This window comes from Budorcas taxicolor, chromosome 11 (genome assembly GCF_023091745.1).
Source record: "Budorcas taxicolor isolate Tak-1 chromosome 11, Takin1.1, whole genome shotgun sequence".
NCBI lineage: Eukaryota > Metazoa > Chordata > Mammalia > Artiodactyla > Bovidae > Budorcas > Budorcas taxicolor.
The window spans coordinates 127,731,368-127,755,038 of NC_068920.1; the positions used below are offsets into that span (position 1 = coordinate 127,731,368).

General features: G+C 42.8%; 1 protein-coding gene across 1 annotated transcript; it reads left to right on the plus strand.

Moving 5' to 3' along the window:
• Nucleotides 1-22,354, plus strand: MXD1 (MAX dimerization protein 1). Its single transcript, XM_052648509.1, has 6 exons — nucleotides 1-276; nucleotides 1,024-1,123; nucleotides 5,950-5,979; nucleotides 18,522-18,636; nucleotides 20,365-20,524; nucleotides 20,707-22,354. The coding sequence occupies exons 1-6, from the start codon at nucleotides 204-206 to the stop codon at nucleotides 20,895-20,897; spliced, it is 669 nt and encodes a 222-aa protein (XP_052504469.1). The 5' UTR covers nucleotides 1-203; the 3' UTR covers nucleotides 20,898-22,354.
• The last annotated feature ends 1,317 nt before the right edge of the window (nucleotides 22,355-23,671 follow it).

Consider the following 23,671-nt stretch of genomic DNA (forward strand, 5'->3'; position numbering starts at 1 on the left):
GGCTGCTGCTCTTCTGTAGGTTCTGTCACGGTGTCGGTGGTGCCCAGCTCGCCGGTCCCCTCCCCCTTCCAGCGAGCGTGGTCGCCAGAGAGGCTCTCTCAGCCCTGCTCTGCGGGGTCCATAGCGGGGCGCGGGTGTCCGGCGGCGGCGGCGAGCCCGTGTCCAGTGGGGGTTGGTCCCGTGGCTCCGGCCCCCGGTGCAGAATGGCGGCGGCGGTTCGGATGAACATCCAGATGCTGCTGGAGGCGGCCGACTACCTGGAGCGACGGGAGAGAGGTGCACGGGGACGGGAGGGGGCCGGCCCGAGCTAGTGCCGGGAGCTCTGAGGGGCCTGGCAGCGGATCCGGGCGCCCAGCCTCTCCGGGGGTGGTTGGAGGAGCTGAGAGCGCGACCCGCGAGCGCTCCCAACCCCTCCAGCTTTCCCCACGCGCGGTCCGAAGGGAGGCCGTCGCTGCCCCCGAAGTCAATGAATGGGAGTGGAAAGGGACCACTGCCCCCGGGATCCTGAGTGCTTCCGCCTCCGGACCCCGTCGCGAATGGGGTGCCCGGGGCCCCCTCAGCCAAGCGCTTGGTTTACCTCACCCGGCTCTTCCCGGCCCGCCCCCAAGTGGGCCTGGCGCCGGGTCTCCCAGTCGGCGGAGCAGCGCCTCCCTTGCCCCGCATCCTCCGACCTCGGCTCTGGCTCCCGGTGTCTGGCCCCGCACTTTCGTCTGAGGCCGGTCCCACTTAATAAACACCAACCTGCTGGACGTTGCCAATGGGAAACCCAGGCTCCTTGAGACTTGCTGTGTCTTTCTCAACAATGAGCAGCTGGAATGCTCCTTACACCTGCTCCGAACTGAGGGTATTCACTTAATTAAAAAAACAATCATTGTTCTAAGAATTCCACCTTGCTCCTTTTAATTATTTCCACAGTCTTCTTTTAATAAAAAAAAAATCCATTTTTAAAAGGAAATATTGTGAAGGGGAGAGAGTGTTGACTGTTCTGTGTTCATTCATTAACTGGATCCTCCGGTTTTCTAGAAGCTGAACATGGTTATGCCTCCATGTTACCATACAATAACAAGGACAGAGATGCCTTAAAACGGAGGAGCAAATCCAAGAAGAATAACAGCAGTAGCAGGTAATTTGGTAAATATTTTCCTTCCTCTTTTAGGTTATGCCGCAGATGATCCTGGGTTTTAACCCCGTAAATGAAGCGGCAATCGTGATTCAGTAATGTATACATAGTCCTAAGGCTTTGGAAGAAACCCTTCTATTTGGGTTGAGGGGACTGAGAAGAGAAGAGAAATGGAAGTGTTTTCTATTTCTTTATGAACTTTTTTCCCCAGAACTTAATTTTGCTTTTCTTCCCTTTTGAAACAAAAAATCTGTGGAAACTTCAAGTGAGATTAGCAGCAGTGACAATATTTTGCCTCCAGAGGTTGCAGATTCAGGGCAAGTTTTCTATAGCTGACAATACTGGACATTACCCACGTTTTACTTATCATAGTGAAGATTTTATAAATATGTTAAAGTCTTGATTTGGCATAGATGGTAGGATTTCATATTTGACATGTAAATTAAATACAGTGATATCTCTGATAATCTGTCACTCTGTAATGGCAGCGAGGAACGATTGAGGTTCAAACCTGCTTTTTGGTGATGGAGGAATAGATTGATATTAAAATATTCATATGCCACAAGCTTTTTATGTTAATCTTGTAATTCTTAAAATTTTGTAAGTCTCACTGGAAAGTATTTGGCTAATGGTCAATGAAATCACATAATAAAACCCTGAATGTACTTCCTGGTATAAATGAGTACTCCATTAATGCTGTTGCACCCCCTTTTTCCCCTCTTTGCCCTTAATATATACATTAGCTAGGAAATCTGTTTTTATTAGACTCATTCAATTATACCTTTTATTCCAGTGATTGAAAATCATTGACATTTTCCTTACTGATTTAGAATGAATCCTTGTCTATCTCCCATTTTCATGAATACTGTCTGCAAATAACTATTTGGTTAGTGTCTGTGACATTATACAGACTACTAAAAGCCAGAAGTTTCCCACTTAAACCTTTACTCCCTTGTTCTTCCTTCCTCTTCTGTCCTTGGTTCACCCCATTGTCCTTAGCATTGGAAGAACCACAGGATATGAGTGAGCAGCGCATATGTGCCGAGCTCTTGAATGGGAAGGCACAGGGAGGATGAACCTGTTAATTAGTTACCTGGTGGTTTTTCCTTTCCCTCCCACCTTTGGCATTATCCAAAGGTGGTAGCAAGTAGATCTGTGCAGGAGTACTGACGGCCTTTAAGAAGAAGGTTAATGCTGACTTGTAGTGTGCAGTGGTATAAAACCATATCTACGTTGCTTTTTGTTACAGTATTTTTTAAATAACTTTTTGAAAAGACATTGAAGCCTTTTGCTTTATTTTTATGGAAAAGTGTAGTTTATTTGTCACTTTTACTCTTGTCCACTCATGATTTGAGAGGAATTGTTCACATTAATAGTCAAGGCTTAGTCCTTAGTACTTTGTTTTTTCCTAAGTTTCACAGAAAAGTTGTTGAGGGGATGTTCAGTGGTGAGAATAAGAAGGGGATGTTGTCGAAGAGAAGTAGCTTGGCCCCAAAAGGTGATTGCCATGCTCTGCCATGCTAAGTCACTTCAGTCGTGTCTGACTCTATGCGACCCTAAGGACTATAGCCGGCCAGGCTCCTCAGTCCATGGGATTCTTCAGGCAAGAATACTGGAGTAGATGCCATTCCCTTCTCCAAAAGGTGATTAGGAAAGAAAAATAATGATAGTTGAGAATTTCAATTGAAGAAATAGATTCTTTCTCTTTTCTTTAATATCCAGCTTTATTCCTGGGAAAATGATTGCAACTCTGGGGGAAAGCTCTATTATTTCTGTAAATGGATTTGGTTTGCTTTCCATGGTTAGAAGCGGGAGACTCTCACAGTTTTCCATATTCTTGACTAATGATAAATTCGTGCAGTAATTTAAGTGGTGCAGGGATCTCTGAGAGACCATGATTAAACCTGGAGATTGCACCAAGCAAAACAGATGAAGCAACACCAGGTTGTTTTCTTTAAATGTAATCACTTCCTTCATGACCTGTTTGGAATGACCCTTACCTGAGCAATGAGACATCTGCCCAGAGAATGCAGTTTGACCCCTTGATTTGAATCAGACTTATATCCAAGGCCATGTATGGTCAGAATTTTGAACTGATATAAGAGCTATAGATTACTTCTGGTTTACATAACCATTGGTAACAGTGTATTCTTATTAATTCAGGTTGAAATGCTGAGCTCTTTGCTTGTAGCATCTGGGGGTTACTCTTCCTTGGACAACAATAAAAAAAATAAGATTTAGCTACATAGCAAACTTCTTTGAAACTGAAAATGCAGATCTTAAGTTTCCCTAATTGCTTGTTAAAAAACAAAAGCAAGTGAAATTGTGAATATTGATTGTTCTGGAATCATCTGGAGAACTACAGGAAGATGGAATCTTTTTTTCTTTCCCACTGATTTTTTTTAATCACTTACTTAAATAATTAGACTTGAAATCCAGAGTTTTTAAAAGTGTGTTTTGTTACATTGGTGAAGCAGGCATTGGCATTCATGTGAAAGAGGAAGTTTAGCCCTTGTCACCCAGTTCTTTTATGAGACAGTGGTCATATAGCTGACTTGACAGGGTGAGTCTTTTTTAACCCAGGGACTGGTTTGGCTTAGTTAATATTTTTGTTAAAATATATTTTTAAGTGATGACATTTGACCTTTATCTATGAGTCCAGACTTATCCAATCTTTTCCATAATCACATGGAAAATGATTTTGATACAAGGTGTCTATATATTCTTATGATGGTTTAATTAAAAATATAAATGTTTTCCCATCAACAGAGTTGGCAGGGAGTCTCTGGAAGGCCTTTTTTGAATGGCCTCCCTTTTATTAAAGACAAATTCAGTTTCACTAAACCAAACGTATTTCAGTAATGCCCTGGCCGTTAGGTATAAGTCCCCTTGTAAAAATCACCATGTGTTCAACACTCTTAAGTAATCAAATAGGATCCATAGTTTCCAAAATTCTGTTCAAGGTTTGGAAAGAGTTATGCTGCTTATGGAATTTGTAAAAAAGATTATCTTGGGAATTCTGATTTTTTTATATGTATCTTCAAAGAATCCAGATGGGATAAGGGTGACTTGTGGTGTTCTGATTTTTCTGTAATCGGACACCATGTTCATTTCAAATATCCACCCTTCTCTCCTCCACCTCCTCAGAATGGTCCTTGTCTACAGTTAAACAGGGAAATTTTGACCACCTGTCATCATATATTTTCATCCATCTAAAAAATGTGTCAGACTTTGAACTTGTTATTCTCTGTTAAGACCAGAATGCCACGTGCTATCAAGCCAAAGGTTTGCAGTTGCAGGCCAGACTCTTGTTAACTGTGATATCCTGCTGGCCATTGCAGGAAGTGAAGTATACATCAGAAAAACAGGACTGAAAAACACTGAAGGGTAACCAAGTGAATCAATTTAAAGCTTTTAAATTAACCAGTCTTAAGGTTCATATATCCCTTATCTAGAAAACAAATATTCTAACATTTAAAATACTGTCATTATTATTTGTTTTTCCTTGTGAATGAAAATTGTATCCCAGAAGCCTTGTGGAAAAGAAGTTTAGTGCTGGATTAGAAATTTCCCATTTCAAGAATGCCCCAAATCCCACAGCTAGTCTCTGATGTGAATGGACGTGATGGTGGTGCCCTTGCTGTGAATGAGTGGTTGAGCATTCATGGAAGTAGGGTTTCTCCATGACTACTGTGACAATTTATTCCCAAGACCCAGTAAAGTTCCAGTTAAATTGCCCCCACAGAATTCTTGACCTGAGCCAGGGTGTCATCTCTCCTGAACTGATTAGATTCTAGAGAATTTCCAAAAGTGAGGTCAAGATTCAGTTCGTTTATAATGCTGGCAGTTTCCTCAAGTTTATTTTTAACTAGTTGGGATGAGTTATATGATATGGACACTGAGATAGCCACACTGACTGACTGCTTGTGACATCTGTGAAAACCTGTCCATAAATCCATAGGCCAGACCTTATATTCAAGGTCAGCTGTAAACATACTAATAATCTGATTTCACACACACCTGTGCTTTCATCAAGCCTCTCTCATCACTTTTACAGTTGCTACCTCATTGACCCACATGTGTTCTGTAGATAATTGGCAGTCATTTTTATTTCCATTTTACCAAAGAGTTAACCAAGGACAGGATGGTAAGCGTTTTTATTTCTTCCACAGTATCAGTCAGTGGCAAAGCTGGACCTCAGATTCCACCCAAAGGGCTGCCTTAACCAGCCTGTCATCTTTACATTGAACTGAGTTTTGGAAGCCCCTTCCTAAAAGCATTTGGTAGCTCTTCAACAGTAGCATCTTTTGGGAGGTTGGATGCAATAAAATAACTTCAAGGAGTAGAAAAATTGAGGGACGAAGGGTTATATTTATCCTTTTAAAACTGTATCCTATAGTCAGACAACTTAGCGTACAATTTTGGTATATATTACACCTAGAGAACTGCAGAGCTGGGTGGGGATGCCAAATTTCTGGTGTTCCACGCTCAGCCTAAAGAAAGGCTTGTGGTATTATATAACCCAAATTCGCATCACATTGTGCAGCTGTTTTCCCTTTGTATAAATAGAACCCTTTTATTTCCTTTCTTAAAATGGATTACTTTTCCACTAGGGAATGCATGCCTCTCAGTTTGTCACTTCTCCTTGAATGCTGTTTGAGATACTTACATTTATCTATTTCCCCAGAGGGACTAATTTCTTTAGTAGAGCCCTTCCTCTGTCTTCTCTCCCTCCAGCTTGAGAGAGAAAGAAGTTAAAATAATTGTGTTGGCATTGGAGCAGTCCTTTAAAACAAGAATAATGTTTCTCTTATTGTTCCCTCTTTCAGATCGACTCACAATGAAATGGAGAAGAATAGGTGAGTTGGGGGCTCCGGGTGTGGGAAAGGGGGAGCTTTCATGTATTTTTTCATTGACACTTGGTTGTTGCTCTTGGCTTCTCACAGTGAGCCCCTGATATTAGAGTTCACTCAGGACCCTCTAATCAGCACTGCCTGTAAAGCCCTTAGATAAGATGGGCTTCCCGGCTCCCAAGATGACACCCCCAACCCTCACCCCTGCAGCCTGCTGTTCCCCAGCAGTGCTTTCCGTGTGACTATTCTAAGGCCAAAGCATTTTAACTCAGAGGTAATGTTCCCGCAAATAGTGTTTTTCAAAAATTACATGCTACTAAATATAATTGGTAGTGCTGTCTTAAATCAGTTACACACACAGACATATATACACATACAGAAGTTCACTTGTGAATAAAGATGCTCAAAATTTAGGTAAATATATGCAAAGCAGAAATTGGAAATGGTGAGGCACTCAGATGAAGCAGGCCACCCTCCCTGGGCTCCATCTTACCACATCTCACCTGACTTCCCTTCTGCTGCTGATTTGACTTCCTTATTTTTCAAATGATGTGGCCTAGTCACTCTCAACTCTGGTTGCACATTAGAATCACTTGCAAAGCTTTTAATTTAAAAAAAAGTTTTTTTTCCATTAAATATAGTATACACATACACTCATATGAATTGGGAAGGCATGGCTCCCCGCTCCAGTATTCTTGCCTGGAGAATCCCATGGACAGAGGAGCCTGGCAGGCTACAGTCCATAGGGTCAAAAAGAGTCAGGCACAACTGAAGCAACTTAGCATGCACACACAGTCATGTACTCTTTGGGCTAAGAGAACACATTTTTATTTCTGCTCATTTTATAGAGTAACTTTTTGTTATAAAAAATGTTCAAATATACAAAAGTAGAGTGAATAATGTAATCAACTTCTGTGTATCCATCACCCAGCTTCCACAATTATCAGTATTTTACCAATCTTGTATAATAAACTCTCTGTGGAATGTTTTTAAAAGCACATTTTCTTCTACCTCTGGTAATGCAAAACATAACCACTTGCTTTTATCATGCTGAAAAAAATTAGTAATTCTTCGTGGAACTTTAGCGGGGGAAAAAACACACACACACCAACGCTCAGACCTCACCCCTAGCAATTCTGATTTATGGTTTGGGTTGAGATCCTGCACTAGTATTTTTTTAAAAGCACCCCAGGTGATTCTCATGTTCAGCCAAGGCTTCAGATCACTGAACAAGCTTCATTCTGGTCTCTGAACTCCCATCAATTTGAAGTACAGGCTGCCCATCCAGATTGAGGGCTTTCTCAGTGCTGTGCATGAACAGGATGATGTGTGATGATGGTTCTCTAAACACATGTGGTTATTTCATGCAAACCCTCTTTGAAGAGAGTCTGACTCTGATAGTCAGAATCTGAATGGCCTGTTTCATCAGTGAAAGGGAAGACCAGACCTGACAAGGGAGGAGAATCTTGGAACAGGCCAAACATTTAGCATTACTCCACGCTGTGTGTGTGTGTGTGTGTGTGTGTGTGCTGGAGATGGATGGTGAGTGTGCCTCACACATGTGCTTCTCTCCATCCTTCTCCTCCCCTTTCAATTTCTCTATGATTGTGACTGACCATGTTTGAAATCAGACCGTCTTTATGCATTAGGGATTTACATATCATGAACTGGGAACTCCAGAGTATCTCTTCTGAAGGTGGAAAGGTAGTCTGATGTGGCTTCTCTCTCTCATCTTTAGATTCTCTTACATCTCCATGGTTTTTAGGGGAACTGGTTAACTGGGACTGTTTCTGCTGAAAAGCCTCCTAGTTCTCCTCCTCCTCATAGGTATTTATTTGTATTATTAAAATGTCATCCCTTCAGGTATGGGCTCTTAGATGTACCCAGCTTTGCGCTTCACCTATGCAGGAATACCACAGGATGTCAATTTTATCATTTATTTTAGCAGTTCAAGAATGTTTATTTTCTGCCTACCATGTCTTAAGAGCTTGTGCTCAGTACTGGGGTATTAAGTAAGTTTATACTGGGGTATGAAATCAGCATGGTCTCCATCCTAGAGAAATGTAGTTTGTCTAATGAGAAAGATGCAGAGACAGTCTGCACAGGAAGTGATGGAGGTAAAGGTTCTAGAAAACTGGATTTGAAGTCATCACTGGGCCAGTTGCTTATAATTCAGGTTGTGACCAGTCAACATTTGCTATTGAAGGGCTAGTGATCTAGTTCTCTTATTGTCCTTCCTTTTTTGGCATTTGGTCTTCTATGGTCTTGATCATTTATCCTCTAGTCTAAAGCATGGGAGCAGAAGAGAGGGAAGTAAGAACTCAACATTTAGTTAATTTAACCAAGCGCTGGTTGCTGCAATTGGTGGTCGGGGTGGGGTGGGAGGGAGTTGAAGTTGTCAGGTTCTTCTTTTGTAAAGAGTAGATGCTTATGATTTTAGGGTTTGATGGTCAATTGAACAGCTGCAGTCTCCTTGGTTTTTGTAGCGGAATCCTACAAAAGAAGACCACTTTGCAAAATGCTAATACACTTAGGCCATTTTTTCCTTAACATCACATTAAAAAAAAAAAGATTGCCATGGCTCTCAAAAAAAAAAAAGCAATTGAGGAAAAGAATTCTAATAATTGGATTTTTTTTCCTCTTTAACATTGCAGAGTTAATTAGATTTGTATTAAGTTTTTTTCACACCTAAACCTTTTCTGTGGCTCTTTAGAGATTCTGAATAGTTGGTGTGCATCAGGACTCCACTCTGAGGATCTTATATTCAAACTGCCCGTTTAATAATCTTGGCAGTGGTGGGACAATTAAAAGATTTCTAGAATGGTGGAGATGGAGGTGGTAGTGGCAGAGGCGGCAGCAGTAATTTTCATTCAATAGACTAGGCATTCGTGGAGCACCATAGATGCTGGGTACTAGGTGCTGGGATCCAGAGCCCAACAGAACCCAAGCCCCCAGGTCAGAGGGCTCAGTTTGGTGTCACTGTAGATACATCTGTCAATTGGTATGTGCTTCTCTGCATTTTAACTAATTCTGTGGGTCTAGCCTCCTAAGGAAACACCCATGGTGAGTGTGTGGTCTTTCTTTCCCTTTTAAAACTGACCTCATAGAAAATTCTGAGAAATACAGTGGATTGTGTGCTCGGTCGCTTCAGTCCTGTCCTACTCTTTGCAGCCCATGGACTGTAGCCCGCCAGGCTCCTCTGTCCACGAGATTTTCCCGGCAAGAATACTGGACCAGATTGCCATGCCCTCCTCCAGGGGATCTTCCCCACCCAGGGATCAAACATGCATCTCCTGTGTCCCCTGCATTGCAGGCACATTCTTTACTACTGAACCACAGGGAAAGCCTTGAGAAATATAGAAAATCATATACTAAAAATTAAATCATCCATAACTCTAGCAGCCCAAGGAGATGAGTGAAACTTTGAAATGTATCTTTCAATGGTTTTTTGGAAAGAAACTTTTAAAATAGTTTAGTAAGTTGGAAAGTTCAGAAAAGCACAAAGAAAATAAAAATCACTGGTAACAGACCTTGCAGCAGTAACAGCTGTCAACATTCCTGCTAAGTTCTGTATCCACTAGACTTTTGTGCATACTTTTTAAAAATCAGTATTACATCATATGGTGTACCATAACTCATATAACCAGTCTCCTATTTTAGGTTCTTCCGAGTATTTTGCTAATATAATTGATGCTTCCTTAAACTATCTTATAGATAAATCTCTATCCAACATCATAATTATTTCCTTAGGGTAAGTTCATGGTTGTGAAATGACTGGCATCCAAATGGTTGTGGTTTTTGATGTTGACTGCTGGATTGCCCACCAGGCAGATTATAGGCCATATTTTCCTTCACCTTCACAAGTTTATATCTTAGCTTAGACTTTTATAAATTTGATAGATAAAAAGCAAACACACAACTTGTTTTCACTTGCGTTCTTATATTACAAAGACAGTTTAACAATTTTCATTATCTTTGACAGTTTGTGTCTGTGTATGTGAATTGCCTGTTAAATAAGTGTTAGTTACTCAGTTGTGTCCCACTTTTTGCAACACCCTGGACTATAGCCCTCCAGATTCCTCTGTCCGTGGCATTCTCCAGGCAAGAATATTGGAGTGGGTTGTCATTCCCTTCTCCAGGGGATCTTCCCAGCCCAGGTCTCCTTGCATGGTAGGCAGATTCTTTACTGTCTGAGCTTCCAGGGAAGCCTGTTAAATAACCTTTGCCCAATTCTCTACTGAGGCATTCATCTTTTTCTTTATTTTGAAAAGATTCTAAAATATGAAGGGTGTATATGAAAGAAGTTGCCCCTTGGTGGACTTTCCTGGCAGTCCAGCGGTTAAGACTCCGTGTTCCCAGTGCAGGGTCGTGGGTTCAGTCCCTGGTTGGGAAAGTAAGATCCACAAGCCATGTGGCCAAAAAAGAGGTGGTGTCCCTTCAGATGTCATACAGTCTCCCTGTTTGTCATTTACCTTTACAGAATTGGTGTTCTCACACTGTTTTAAGTTGCTGCCTCTGTGTGTACTAAACTCTTGTTTATGGCCGAGTCTGATTCTAGACTTGTTCTTCTGTTCCACTGTCTGTCTTCCTGCACTAGTGTACAGTTTTAATCACTGTGGGTTCATGCACTTCAGGATCTGTTGGAGCAAATCCCTATTCTTCCCTCCTTCTCCTTTTTTTTTAATTTTACCAGTTTATTTTTCTTGATGAGTTTTATAGTTAGTCTTTCAATTTTCCATACCCCAAATTCTTTGGGGATTTTCAAAATTCAAACTAAATAATTTCAGTATAAATTAACCTTTAAAAGTACATGTTTACATATTAGAGTTTTTCACCCAGGATTTGATGTGTGTGTTTATTTACTCAGATCTCTTTTATGTCTCTAAGCCAAGTTTTGTCGTGTTTCCATGTAGATCTTACACATGCCTTGTAAAAGGTATTCCTGGATTTGTGTGTATATATTTTAAAATTGCTGCTGGTTTCCCACTGCTACTGCTACTAATTAATTATTATTGGGATGTGGGAAACCTTTTAGTCTTTGGTTGCTGTGATATGCCCTTTATTGATGATAATTGTGCTGTCTCTTTTCCTTAGCTGGTAATTCCTCTGGTTTGAATGCCCTTCAATACGCTGCTCAGCAAAATGGAGGCTGAGTGAATGCAAATACGCTGCAGCCGGTGGGTCAGGAGTCAGGTGCTTGAATGGGCTCCTTTTCAAAAGAAGGCTCTAGCATCTCCTTTAATTGTAGACACCCATTTTTTCTGGAATGGTACACACATGCAGGCCTTTCTGGAATTAAGCAGCTGGTCTAGAGAGATTCCCTCTGCCAGAGTCTTCTGACCCCATGACAAAAGATTTCTGTGTGTGCTCTGTGAGGAGGACTCGGCAGCCTGACCTAAGCTGTTGTTTTTATCTGGTCAAACAGTATTTCATGGCATCTGGTCTGACTTGAGAAGCCATTCCAGTCAGGTCTCTCTTGGCAAGATATGCTAATAGACTGCAGTTCCCCAGAGTTGTTTCTTCTGGAGTCTTGCTTTTCAAATGGCCAGACTCCCACGGAAGGGGTAGGGGCCTGAGTTGTGGTGTGCATTGCACCACTCTTCCGCTTTTGAACACCCTTGACCACATTCACATTTCACTGTAGGATGTTGTAACAAATCCACATTGTTTTATTGCCACAGGGGCCTGAGGACACAGCCTGGTCATTACAAAGGAAAGGTATAGGTATTAGTGTACAGATCTCTCTGGTGATAGTGTGGAGGTACACCCTGATTTGTGCTACTAGAATCCATTTTCCTGGACTGTACCTCTTGGAAGAACTTGTAGAAGAGACATGCTAGTTATTCAGCCAATTTCCAATTCCCTACCAGAACACTGGAGGCACTCCTTGACTTTTTGTCCTAGACATTAATAGTTGAAGGGTGAGATAGAGCTAGCAGGTACTAACTGTAATCTATATTTCGTGTTTTTTTTAAAATTGGGCTCTATAAAGGAAATATTAAATAGATGATTATGTATTTAATACTTTAATATAGAACTGACTTTATTAAAATGTAGTCAGCATGAATTACTGTTTACGCATTGCTCACTTAGTGTCATGTTCCCATGCAGTAAGGATGTATGGCTATCTTTGTGTATTTTACAAAGGTTACCATCACAGTTATGAAAGATCTTCAAAACCTTCCAAGATTCCACTTAAGTCAGTAATAAGGATGCATTTGGCAATATTTATAAAGGGACCATTTTAGAAAAAGAAGGAGAGTACTTTTTTCCCTCAAAGAGTGACTTGTATTCTTCCCCTGGATTTTTTTGTAATCCAGTAAAGCTTTGGTCTCAACCCAAAATCTGGAGAAGGTTATGATCTCCGTGACCTGTAGTCACTTTTAGGGGAGTAATTTTTGACACCGTAAGATTTGTTTCTTCTTAGTCTATACTAAATATTCTTTATTAAAATCACAATGCAGCTCATACATACCCAAATTACATACCCATATTGGAAATTATCTCTGTTCATCCACCAGTTATTCAACCTTCCCTGGCTCGGGAAGATCCCCTGGAGAAGGAAATGGCAACCCACTCCAGTACTCTTGCCTGGAAAATTCCATGGACAGAGGAGCCTTGTAGGCTACAGTCCATGGGGTCACAAAGAGTCGGACACAACTGAGCAACTTCACTTCACTTCACTTCACTTCACCCTCCAGTTATCCTATAGGATTTACTATTTAATTGGCTAAATCTGTGTCCACACAAAAGTAGGAGAGGAAATAGGTATGGTTTATGTACCTTATTTTCTCCCTTGGTAATAGTCCTAGGCCCAGTTTTAATGAAAACTAGTACTCGGTGAGGTCCAGTGGATCATGTTCATTAAGTATGGCTTTCCTCAAAGAGGAGGCATGTGAATTATCAAAGAGATCAGATTCTACTTTTAGGACAGCATCTGCAGGTGCTTTATTATTTGTAGACTCGAGTGGATTAAGACGAAATGGAAGACAGTCACTTCTGTTAGTTGGTAATGGAAGAAACAGAGCAAATAGATACATAGGAGGTCTGCAGCATGCAAGTGAAAGAATTTTATCTGTTTGGAAAGGGAAACAAGCTTCTAATAAGCTGTGAAAGCTTGAAAACCCTTATGGAGAAGTTAAGTCAAACAAGATGTGGATAAGGGAAAAGAAAAAAATAATGTTTGGTAGAGGGCAAAGGAGGGTCCATTCTAGAACTTTCAGTGAGAGCTATTATTTGTCACAGCCTAAAGGTAGCTGAGATAAGTGATTCTGCAATAATTTGTTTATATGTTTGAAGTAAACTTAAACTTTTAGTACCTCAAAGGCAGTGACTTTGTCTCACTCAGCATTCTATGACCAGCACCTAGGAAGGTAGCAGTGCATAGTAATCCTTTGAGAGATGCTAGAGGTTAATAAGTGAATGAAACAACCAAGTGTATATTTCAGGATTTCCATCTATGAACCTCATTACTTATCTATCCTCTTCACTGGCTACCATCCTGTTCGCTCTGCCCCAGCCTGGTATGTTTTTGTGTCGTACATTTCACTGTGAAAATCTGGCATAACTGCATAAAGAAGAGTAATGTCTAATAACAGTGCCTCTCTCTCAGTACACTCACACACACAGCTGCACACCTGCTTTCATACCGTTCCTCCTGGTCTTGGCTACATACAAGTCAGGAAGAACTTTAGGGATAACAGAGTAAATTCAGGAGCACTGTCTGCAAATAGCATCATCTCTACCTGGAGACTTACTTTTTTATTGTTGCATCTTTCCATCAATTTACAAATCTGCTCACCTGAGCGAGAGAGGTGTGGATAGAATCAAAGTAGCTTGAGTCTGGAAGCAGAAATAAAAAGAGCAGCATTCAGAATTGTCTGAGAGCACACTGGTGAACCCAGGTGCCTTCTGTCAGTGCCAAGCTTGAGTGGCAGGAAGTGCCCCCAAAAGGCCAAAGCCCACTTCACTGATGACCTCATTCACTCGCAGGTTTAATTTTCCATAATTCATGGCTGACATGAGTTAAGGAAAACTAACAACAGAACTAAGTCATATCCAAGTATACTTTATATTTAAATGTTTAATATATTTAGAATGTCTTTGGATATTTATTCCCCACTGCCCTACTATTTTCTGAGTAATCTGTTCTTTTCTAAGGATTTGCAGTGTTAGCTCCATTATATGCTCAGTTCACATCTATTCCTAAGTCTGTTTCTGGGAATTTTTTCTTCTCTTCCTTTGATTTGTCCACCTTTTCCTGTATTAGTATATTCTGTTTTTAATTATTGATACTTAGTAATACAGCTTAATGATTAGTATAGCATAGTCCTCTTCATTCTTCTTTTCTAAGAATTTTGGCAGTCTCTTTATTCTTCTAGATTAAGTTTAATTTCCCAGCATTAAAAAGAATGCTGTGGGGATTTTTTTTCTCCTGGAATTATGTTAAATTTGTAGAAAAAGTTGGATAACATTGATATTTTTACCTTGAGGGTTCATATCTAGGGATGTGCTATTTTTTTCCATTTATTCAGATTTTCTTATGTCTCTCAGCAAAGTTTTATAGTTTTCTTCCCAGAGAGCCTTCCCAGACTATTTTAAGTCTGTACTTAGACATGCTTTCCTTTCTTCTTGCTATCGTACATGAAATATTTTAGGTTTTCTGGGTATGGATAACACATTTGGAAATGTGCTTGCATTTCCAAGGTCAGTACATACTTGCCCCAATTTTTACTTGTCTTTGGCCTTTGAACTAGAGATGTAGGCAGGAGCCTTCATGTGATTTAGATGGTTCTCTCCACACTGCTGAGTCCCTTCCAGTCCTGCCTCCGGATGATGGGGGTGGCCCCAAGCGAGTCTTTCCTTTGGCATGGGTTAGCTTTGTAAAGTCCCTGCTAATTTTTTAAATGTTAAAAAAAAAAAAAAAATAGTACCTTTGGCATAAGCAAGATCTGTATCTCCATAGAAAATGGATTAGATTTCCCACTAAATCTGTTAATGATAAAAGATGTCCGTTTTCCTTAAGGAAGAGTTGAGTGAACTGGATTTTGACCAGACAGCCTCTGTTTACCCAGTGAGACACTCTGAGTTCCCTGTTGACTTTGAAAGGAATATGATAGGGTTATGATTATCTGTGTTTGCTCCCAGCAATTATCCTTCCTCAAAGGAAGCTAGGATTGAAAGAATAACTGCTACCATATACAGAGCATTTCCCGTCAGACCCTGGTCTGGGCTTCCATACCCATATCAGTCAATACTCACGACAGGCCTCGCAGGGGGCATTGTCATCCTCCTCTACTACCAAGGAAACGGATGCTGCATGGAGTTAAGTAATCTGCTCAAGGTCACACAGGAAATAAGTGGCAAGGCCAGAGTCCCAAACCTTTACCCTTAATCACTACGCTAATATTTGGTTGTATAGTGACTGACACATTCAGAATATAAAAATAATTAAAAACAAAAATAAATAAAATTTGAGATATTAAAAAAAAGGCATGCCAAAGAGAGGCTGTAGTTTGCATCTAGTTTAATTATCACTAGTTATAGGCCACACTTGACTCTGAGCATCCAAAGACTGGTTTCTCTGTACTACTGTAGACCAAAGGTATATCAACCTATTCACAATAATGAGAGCAATATTTCTGAAGAGTCAGCAGATGAGGTTTGTCAGAGTCCATCACTTACAAAGCAGTTGGATCAGTGCAAAAAGAGGAGGCAGCTGGGGCAGGAGGGGGGCCAGGATTTGACCACCCTTTTCTGCTGGTGGCAGGGTGGGGGTGGGGAGCTGGGAGGCAGCTCCTGACAACAGGAAGAGGTCTGTCTGAATATGTGATGAGAGGGGATCCAAGTAAGGGTCAGATGGAAGTGTCGAGTGGCTTTCTGTTGAGGTGATGTAGCCAAACCTGCTAATTCCTGGAAAAGGGGGTTAGGCCAGGTTCACGGTGGGACAGTAGGCTCCTTCTAGAAGGCCAGAGCCCTGGGCAGGGGAGGGGTCAGGACTGAGGACAGAGAGCTGAGACAGGAGCTTGTTCTACTTGTTTTAGATCTAGGAGCTCCATGGGTGCTCATGGCTGGCTGAAGGATTCTGGGTCCCAGCTTGGGGGTGGGGGTGTGTCTTGGAGTCGAGAACCCTCAGTGGAAGCTGCTACAGAGGGGTCTGTTTGCTTTTCTGTGTCTGGCTCAAGAATTGAATTTCACTGCTCTGTGATAGAACTGAAGCTTCCTCACGTACCTCATCCCTCCCCTGAGGTCTGTCCAAGCACCAGCCTGCGGATGTGTGTGCGGCATGGTGGGCAGGACAGCCATGGGGCTGGAGCAGTAAGGCGCTGTAGCAGGCCGAGGCAGGCACTCCAAAGACACCAGCTGGCTTTGGATCTCTACAAAAATCCAGCAGCACTGCGGTCCTATTTTCATAAAACTAGGTCAGCAAATACTGAACGAACATGTATTACTCTGAGCTTGAATCGGTCAAATGGCTGATTTCAAGTTTCACAACTGGGATAGTTCTTTGGCCACCCACATTTGGGGAGTGAAATGGTCTTTTCTGGGCCCGACTCCCTGAATAACTAGAAATGACACTGCATGGAAAGATGACTTTTATTATTTTTATCAGAAAACAAGCTTCCTTAAAAATTCACATACTCATATCTGTAGATAAACGCACATCATAGAAGGACTACTGTGACACTGTTGAGAATCATGCAGTGTTTGCAGTGAGCAGGCTGAAAAAAGGTCTAATTTTAATTTTTGAACTTTTAAAAAAACTTTGTAAACTTTGTAGTGGGAATAAGTTAGATAACTATATATGACTAATCATAGTTTTTCATAGTGTTTCTAATAGTAGGGTCTGTTTTCAGGGCTCTTTTATGAAGAGGTGAACAAGTACATTTTATACACAGGTCCTGTGTTTGTGTTTCTCCTCATGTAGTAGTTGAAGGAGCAAACTTCTAATGTGACTCTTTGTTTGCGGCCATTCCACGCGGGCAGGTTTTCAGAGCAAGCAGAAGTCTTATAAAATAGTACAGAATTTGTACCACTACATCTTCCTAGCTCAGGAATGAATGCTGGACTCCTCGAGCTCCTAACCCCTGGACATCAGGGCTTAGGGGGCCTTGGAGAGCTCAGGGTAACCTCGAGAGCTAGATGAGGAAGGAGGCTCAGAAGCAGATGAGGTGGGGGCTCAGAACCACTCAAGCCCCGAGAAACTTGGTCCAGTGGAACAGAAGACACCATCTGTGCAACAGACATGTATTAAGCATATATATGAGAGGGGAAGGCATCAAGGCAACCCAACAATAGATAAGTTGTAATCCCAACTTTCTAAGGAGTTAGCAATGAGTGGTTAAGTCACAAATGCCAAAAAATTCAGGCAGAACAGTGAATTTCCCAGTGAATAGTATAAAAAGGACTCAGGAAAAGGAGGAAGCCCTGTGGACTGGAATGGCCTGCGAAGGCTTGAGGAGGTGGAGGTTCACTGAAGCAAGAACTCTGAACCTCGGCTGTTTCTTACATTCCAGAATCTGCTAGGCTCCAGGGTTTCAGTGAAGTATTCATTTCCAAAACCGTAGAGACTCTTGTGCTTCTGGTCTGTGGTAAATGCTGTCTCTTCAGTGAGTGTCGGCAGCTTCTGCCTCAGGCGGCCTTCCTCCCGTTCTGTCCCGCTCCAAGACATACAGGTGGTCCTTGCCAGCTCTCAGCATGCTTGTTGGTATAGCAATACCACTGATGGGCTTTTTCCTTATTTTTGAGAAAATGCATTTAACTTTTTGAATGGCTGAAAAACCAAAACCTATAACAAATTATTCAGTAAAAATTCCCTCTCTTTCTCTCTGTCCGACTAGCCCTGATGCCTCTCTGCCCAGTCGCTGTTACTAGTTTCTTATGTATCATTTCAGACTTTCTTTATGTCACACAAGAAAACGTGAATATAGAAATTATTTTTCTTCCATTTTTACTCAAAGATAGCATGTTATAGGCATAGTTTGGTATCTTGCTTTTCTTTTCTTAACAACATATCTGAGCGCTCTTTCCTCGTAATGCGTAGAGCATATTCTCGTTGTCTTTCATAGCTGCATAGCACTCTACTGTGTGGGTGCACCATAATTCACTTGCCCAGTCCCTGTTGATGACTGGGTTTCAATCTTTGCTGTTATTAATAAAATTGTAACAAATAACCATACACATTTGTCATTCACATGGATAAATATTATATACAGCAAGATATAGTTGTCATTATTTAGTGATCCTGAAAGGGGAAAGAGATATATGGGTTCAAAGGATTCTCTCACTGGCATGTATAGTGTATAGATATCAGTGTTTACCCTTGATGTGTGTTATAGACTTAACTTTAGAAAATCATGGATTTTGCGTCTCCTTGGTTTTTATCAGAGTTGCCTAATTTCAAAAGATGTTCGCTTGGCCAGAAGTCCCTGGTGGCATTTGCCATCAGTGGGTCTGGGCAACTTCATACTTGGTTAGAGCTTGTTCTCCCAGGCGCCTTCTGGCCAGCTATGAAAGTCTTGAGTGCTTCTTTGATCTTGTTTTTGTAGACGGGCCCACCTTCGCTTGTGCCTGGAAAAGTTGAAGGGGCTGGTGCCACTTGGTCCAGAATCAAATCGACACACTACGTTGAGTTTGTTAACAAAAGCCAAATTGCACATAAAGGTAAGTGCATCCTGAGGTGCCTTTTTGTCTTGACCTGCCCACTGAGGGTTTGTTTCTTGTTATGAGAGACTATCTCCAGGACAGTTCTCTCCTCTGAACTCTTCCAACCTGCCTCTTGGATGAATCACAGACTCAACCTGTCCAGCACCCAACCGAGTAATTCTCACCCCCGAGAACCAGAAGTTAACTTGTCCATCCAGCTGTCTGTGTGACGTACGAGCCAGAAACTCAGGGTCACCCTCGATCCTGATATCATCTTGCTCCTTAGCCACATGCCTTCAAGACTTACATATGCCACAGCCTGCTCTGTTTCCATAAACACCATCATGTACTGCAGCAGACTCCTCAGAGGGCTCCTGCAAGCTAATCTCCTGCTTCCCAAGGTCAGTCCTGCCAAAGTTCAAATCAACATGTCGCCACATGGAAAAGTATTCCGTGGCTGCTCAGGACACACTGTGTTCCCAGGCCTGCCTTACCTGCCGCCTTCCCACCCCCTTGCCTGTGCAGCAGCAGCTCATGCCAGGCACTCTCCTCTCCCCACCCAGCCCTGCTCTCAGTCCCTTGCCCTTGTCAGGCTCTCTCACCACAGGGCCTTTGCACATGCTGCTCCCTCTGCGTGGCACACTCTTCCCCTCCCTTCTCCATCTGGTTGACTTCTTGTCATCCTTCAGACCTCAGCACAGGCATCACGGTGCAGGGACGCCGTCCATGACTGAGTTGCCTTCTTCCTGTTACGAGATGGTCCTTACTGCTGGATCTCTCTCTTTAGGACTTGTCACAGTTGACATCTGACCATGGTTTGTGACTGTTCACTTGTCTCCATCCACTATGTTAGAGTACAGACAAGGATAGGACCAGATCTTTGTGTTCCCCTTGTATCCCCAGCACCTCCCAGAGGGTCTGAAACAAAGTCAGCACACAGTATGTGTCTTGAAAAACAAAGGGTAACTCCTGAGCCAAAATCACTGTTTAGCCTGTTTTTATAGTCATAGTCACAAGTAGACACATGTCACTTGAATTCTAGTTAGTAGCCTGCATACATGACAGTTCTGCAGCAGGGGGGCAAGAACCTCTGTTTAGAGCAAAACAACCACAATTACACAATCTTCATAATCATCTGAAGAATTATCTGAGACACTGGAGAAGAGATTTGTGAAAACAAAGTGGTCTATGAAAATGTGTTTTCTAAGCTCTTATTTGGACAGTTTGGAATGAGAACTTCAAATGGGAATGTCATTCCTGCCAACAGACGGAAGTTAATTGAGACTTGGCATGACACAAAAAATCACCAGTGTAATTGGGATCCGTACTTGAATAAACATACCTTTAAAGGAATAGGTATGTTTCTTAAGCTTCTGTCACACAGAGCTGCTCAGAGAATAGGTGCTGGGGGAGGCGTCGGCACAGGCAAGGGAGACCAGGTTGGGGGCTCCCGCCACAGTCTCTTCACTGTTGCAGTTGAGAGGGCCGGGTGCCAGTGTGTCGGCTCACCCCGAAATCCACACAGCAGTGCAGGTTCCGCAGTGCTGTTGATGGTGATAAAATTAGATGAAGACGGGGGGTCACCAGCCAGTCAGCTTCCTGTCCCTGCGAGAAGCTCAACAAAGGACACGGCAGACGGCTTCTGTGGGAAACTGGCATATTTCACCTCTAGGCAGGGAGGTGCGGGGCCATCGCCGATTGTGAAATCTGCCCGCGCCCTTCAACAACTGCCCCTTCGACCCGCAGAAACTTGAAGACTGTGACAGAAAAGCCATTCACCAAATCGACCAGCTGCAGCGAGAGCAGCGGCACCTGAAGAGGCAGCTGGAGAAGCTGGGCATCGAGAGGATACGGATGGACAGCACTGGCTCCACTGTCTCCTCCGAGCGCTCTGACTCCGACAGGGGTGAGCTGCCCCCGCCCCCTTCCACCTGGGCAGAGGGGGGGACCAAGCAGCCCCCTGACTTAGAGAAGTCAAGGGGTGTGGCCTGCAGGAGCCAGCCTCCTGGCCCCTCAGCGGTTAGGGCCCACAGCCGAGCTTGTCTTCCTCAAAGCGGGCCCTCACCGCGGTCTGTCTCGTCCCCACAGAAGAGATCGACGTGGACGTCGAGAGCACAGACTATCTCATGGGCGACCTGGACTGGAGCTGCAGCAGCGTGAGCGACTCGGACGAGCGGGGAAGCATGCAAAGCCTGGGCAGTGACGAGGGCTACTCCAGCTCCAGCGTCAAGAGAATAAAGCTCCAGGACAGTCACAAGACGACGTGTCTTGGTCTCTAGGAGAGCGTGGTCGCTTCGGCTGCCGCCCGGATGGTCCTCCCTGTCGGCTCCGATTTAGGTAGCGTATGGGACCTGCCCACAATCCCCTCGCACGTCGGCTTCCGTGTGCCATGTCACCAAGAGCAGCTGCGTTTAAAGTTGTCAAGGAAGTGCTTAGGATTGTGGGTTTCTGTTTTTTTCTTTTTCCTTTTTTTTTTTCTTTTCTTTCCTTTTTTTTTTTTAAATCCCCGAGTCCCATCTCAAAAAGGGTTCAGCAGCCCACACCCGCCCAGTGTCGGGCAGGCAGGTCCCGCTGAGGCAGTCAGTGCAGCCAGGACGCCCAGGGGCATCTCGACTCTGTGTTGCTCAGTCTGGGGTGGCTGAACGCTGCTTAGCCCCGCCCGAAGCTGGGGGACGCCGACCGGGATCGCGGATTTCTGATGGCGTCCTCTAGCTTCTCTCTCTCTCTCCACAAGTCTCTCTGAGAGACCGTACATTCCTATCAGTTTGAAGCATCCAAGAACTCTGAGGCCGAATAAGCCCCTCTCACATCTTGGCAGTTTCCCCCTCTTATTTACTGTCCCGTGTGGTCTTCTAGACCTTCCTTAACATTTTCTGGCTTCCTGTGTGACATGCCTAGCAGAAATGTCCAATGTGTCTTGTGCTTAGGAAACTGAAGGAAACAAACTTTTCAAGCTGAGATCTTGATCTCAGAACTCCAAAGTAAGCTTTGAAAGTGGCATTTAAGAGCACTTAGCCCTGGCCCTCACCACCCGTGACGAGTCAGGAATACCTCCAGAAAACACGCGCTTCTCACACATACACACACACACGTACGTACACACACCCCCCGAGTGAACGCCCCAACCCACGTGCAGACAGGAGCAGTATTTCTCACCGTCAGATGGACACCTTGCTTATAGGAGTTCCAGCATCATCTGTCCTCACGAACACGATGGTACAAATCTGTTTTTGTGCGCTGTCCCTGGGTCCGTGCTGTGCCTGCTCTCTGAAGGCACGTTTCCCCTCCAAGCTGGTTTTGCTACTTGTCTCTGGAACATTTTTTTTTCCTACCTCAGAGATAAATGAGATCTCCATTTCCCACTTAACAAACTGATTATGCCTCTTTTTTTTTTTCCGAATAAGTGACATTTGGTCCAATGCTAATCTGTTTTCCTATGTAACTTTCAGCAATAACTGAGCTTTGGCGCTGGCTGAGCCAGTGTCCATCATCAGTGAAAGGGGAAAAGTCCACATTTTTACTCTGTTGCACGTGAACAGGAGGGATGGTACAGTTACTAGAATCCCTCTCCTCACCGACTGTTTTTGGATGCACCCGGAAACTTCTTTATGGAGGCTTTTGGGTTGATAGTTTAAAAGGCTGATTTTTCTTTCTGGTTATGATTTCTCCCTTAAGTGGTCCCCCACTTTGTAGCATTTTTATTTAAGCTAAAACAGAGCACATGTATATGTACATAAGACACATTAAATCTATAAATACTATTTATTCATTTTATATAAACTAATGTAATGGAAAATAAATTCTTATGACTTTGTGCTTTTATAGATGTTCTAGAAACTTTGTATGTAAGTATCTACAAAATTGGTTCATTTCCCCTTAATATTTTTGCATTCATATTTTCGAGGTCTCGATGTTTTCAACCTCTGGCGAACCTTTTTCATTGAATTTGAACCATTTGTAATAACTGTGACGCTGAAACAGAGTGTGTGTCACAAAGTGATGAGAACATTCCTAAAATCTACAGCCGCACTGCAACCTAAGGGCTCACTGGCTGAAGCGGTAGTGGTGGCCGCCTGTGCCCCCAGCTGGCCTGCGGTCTCCCCCACCACAGCCTCGCACCTCCTCAGCGCCCCCTCCTTGCCCACAACTAAAAGTTCAAACGCACTCCACACGGAAGCTCATTCTAGACGTGAAGAGCAGTCTGAAACATTACCTTTGTGTTTATTTTTGCTTTTTAAATGATTTCTTAATGTATTCAAAAAATTTTAATTGGAAGTAGTGGATTCCTAAATGATTCCGAAGTCATCTGTAATTCTTCTGTTTTTGTTTTGTTCTGTTTTTCTCTTCATTTCAGCTTTGGGTGGGGGGAGGGGCAGGTGATACAAAAGATTTTTCTTTCTTTTTTCCGTTTTTTAATTGTTGGAATCTTTCCAATTACCAGCTGAAGATTTGCACTGAAATACAACTTGTATGCCTTTTGCATTTTTAAAGCCTGCTTCCTGAATTTAAGCAGAGTGATAGTGTTCAAAGAGCCAGCTCAGCCTGTAACATGTTTGAAAAAAGATATAACTGCACTTTGAGGTCCCTTTTGAATGCCATTCACTAGACCTCACAAGCATTTTAATTGCTACCTTCAAGCGCCTCACAAGTCCATGATGCTGGATGCTGTATGGCATCGAAAACTCGAGACTTTGGGAAAAGCTTGTGGGCTTGCGTTGAGGGAGGGAAGGGAACAAAACTCATGTATTTTGTTTGTTTAATTTAGAAGTAAGGCATCTGAGAGATGCCGTTATTTTTTGTGTTTCAATTGTTGTGCCTTTTGAGTTAAACTGCATTTTTGTCTTTCGGTTGGAATATGAAATGTACTGTCCCGATATAAAATAGTGATTATTTGACCTTTGCACTGTTTGTCTGGTCCTTTTCCATTTGATGGCATATAAATGTGGAACTTGATAGATCTCTATATTTTTTATGCACTTGTGATAAACTGACACCAGGGTTAGACACAACTTTCAGAGCTTGAGGTAGACCAAATCGGCGTGCCAGACAAGCC

What these genes read in the sequence shown, in the direction of transcription:
- MXD1 (XM_052648509.1), top strand. Translation starts at nt 204, where the DNA reads ATGGCGGCGGCGGTTCGGATGAACATCCAGATGCTGCTGGAGGCGGCC. An exon ending in CCTGGAGCGACGGGAGAGAG is followed by an intron (nt 277 to 1,023) that starts GTGCACGGGGAC and finishes CCGGTTTTCTAG; the next exon opens with AAGCTGAACATGGTTATGCC. An exon ending in AAGCCAAATTGCACATAAAG is followed by an intron (nt 18,637 to 20,364) that starts GTAAGTGCATCC and finishes TTCGACCCGCAG; the next exon opens with AAACTTGAAGACTGTGACAG.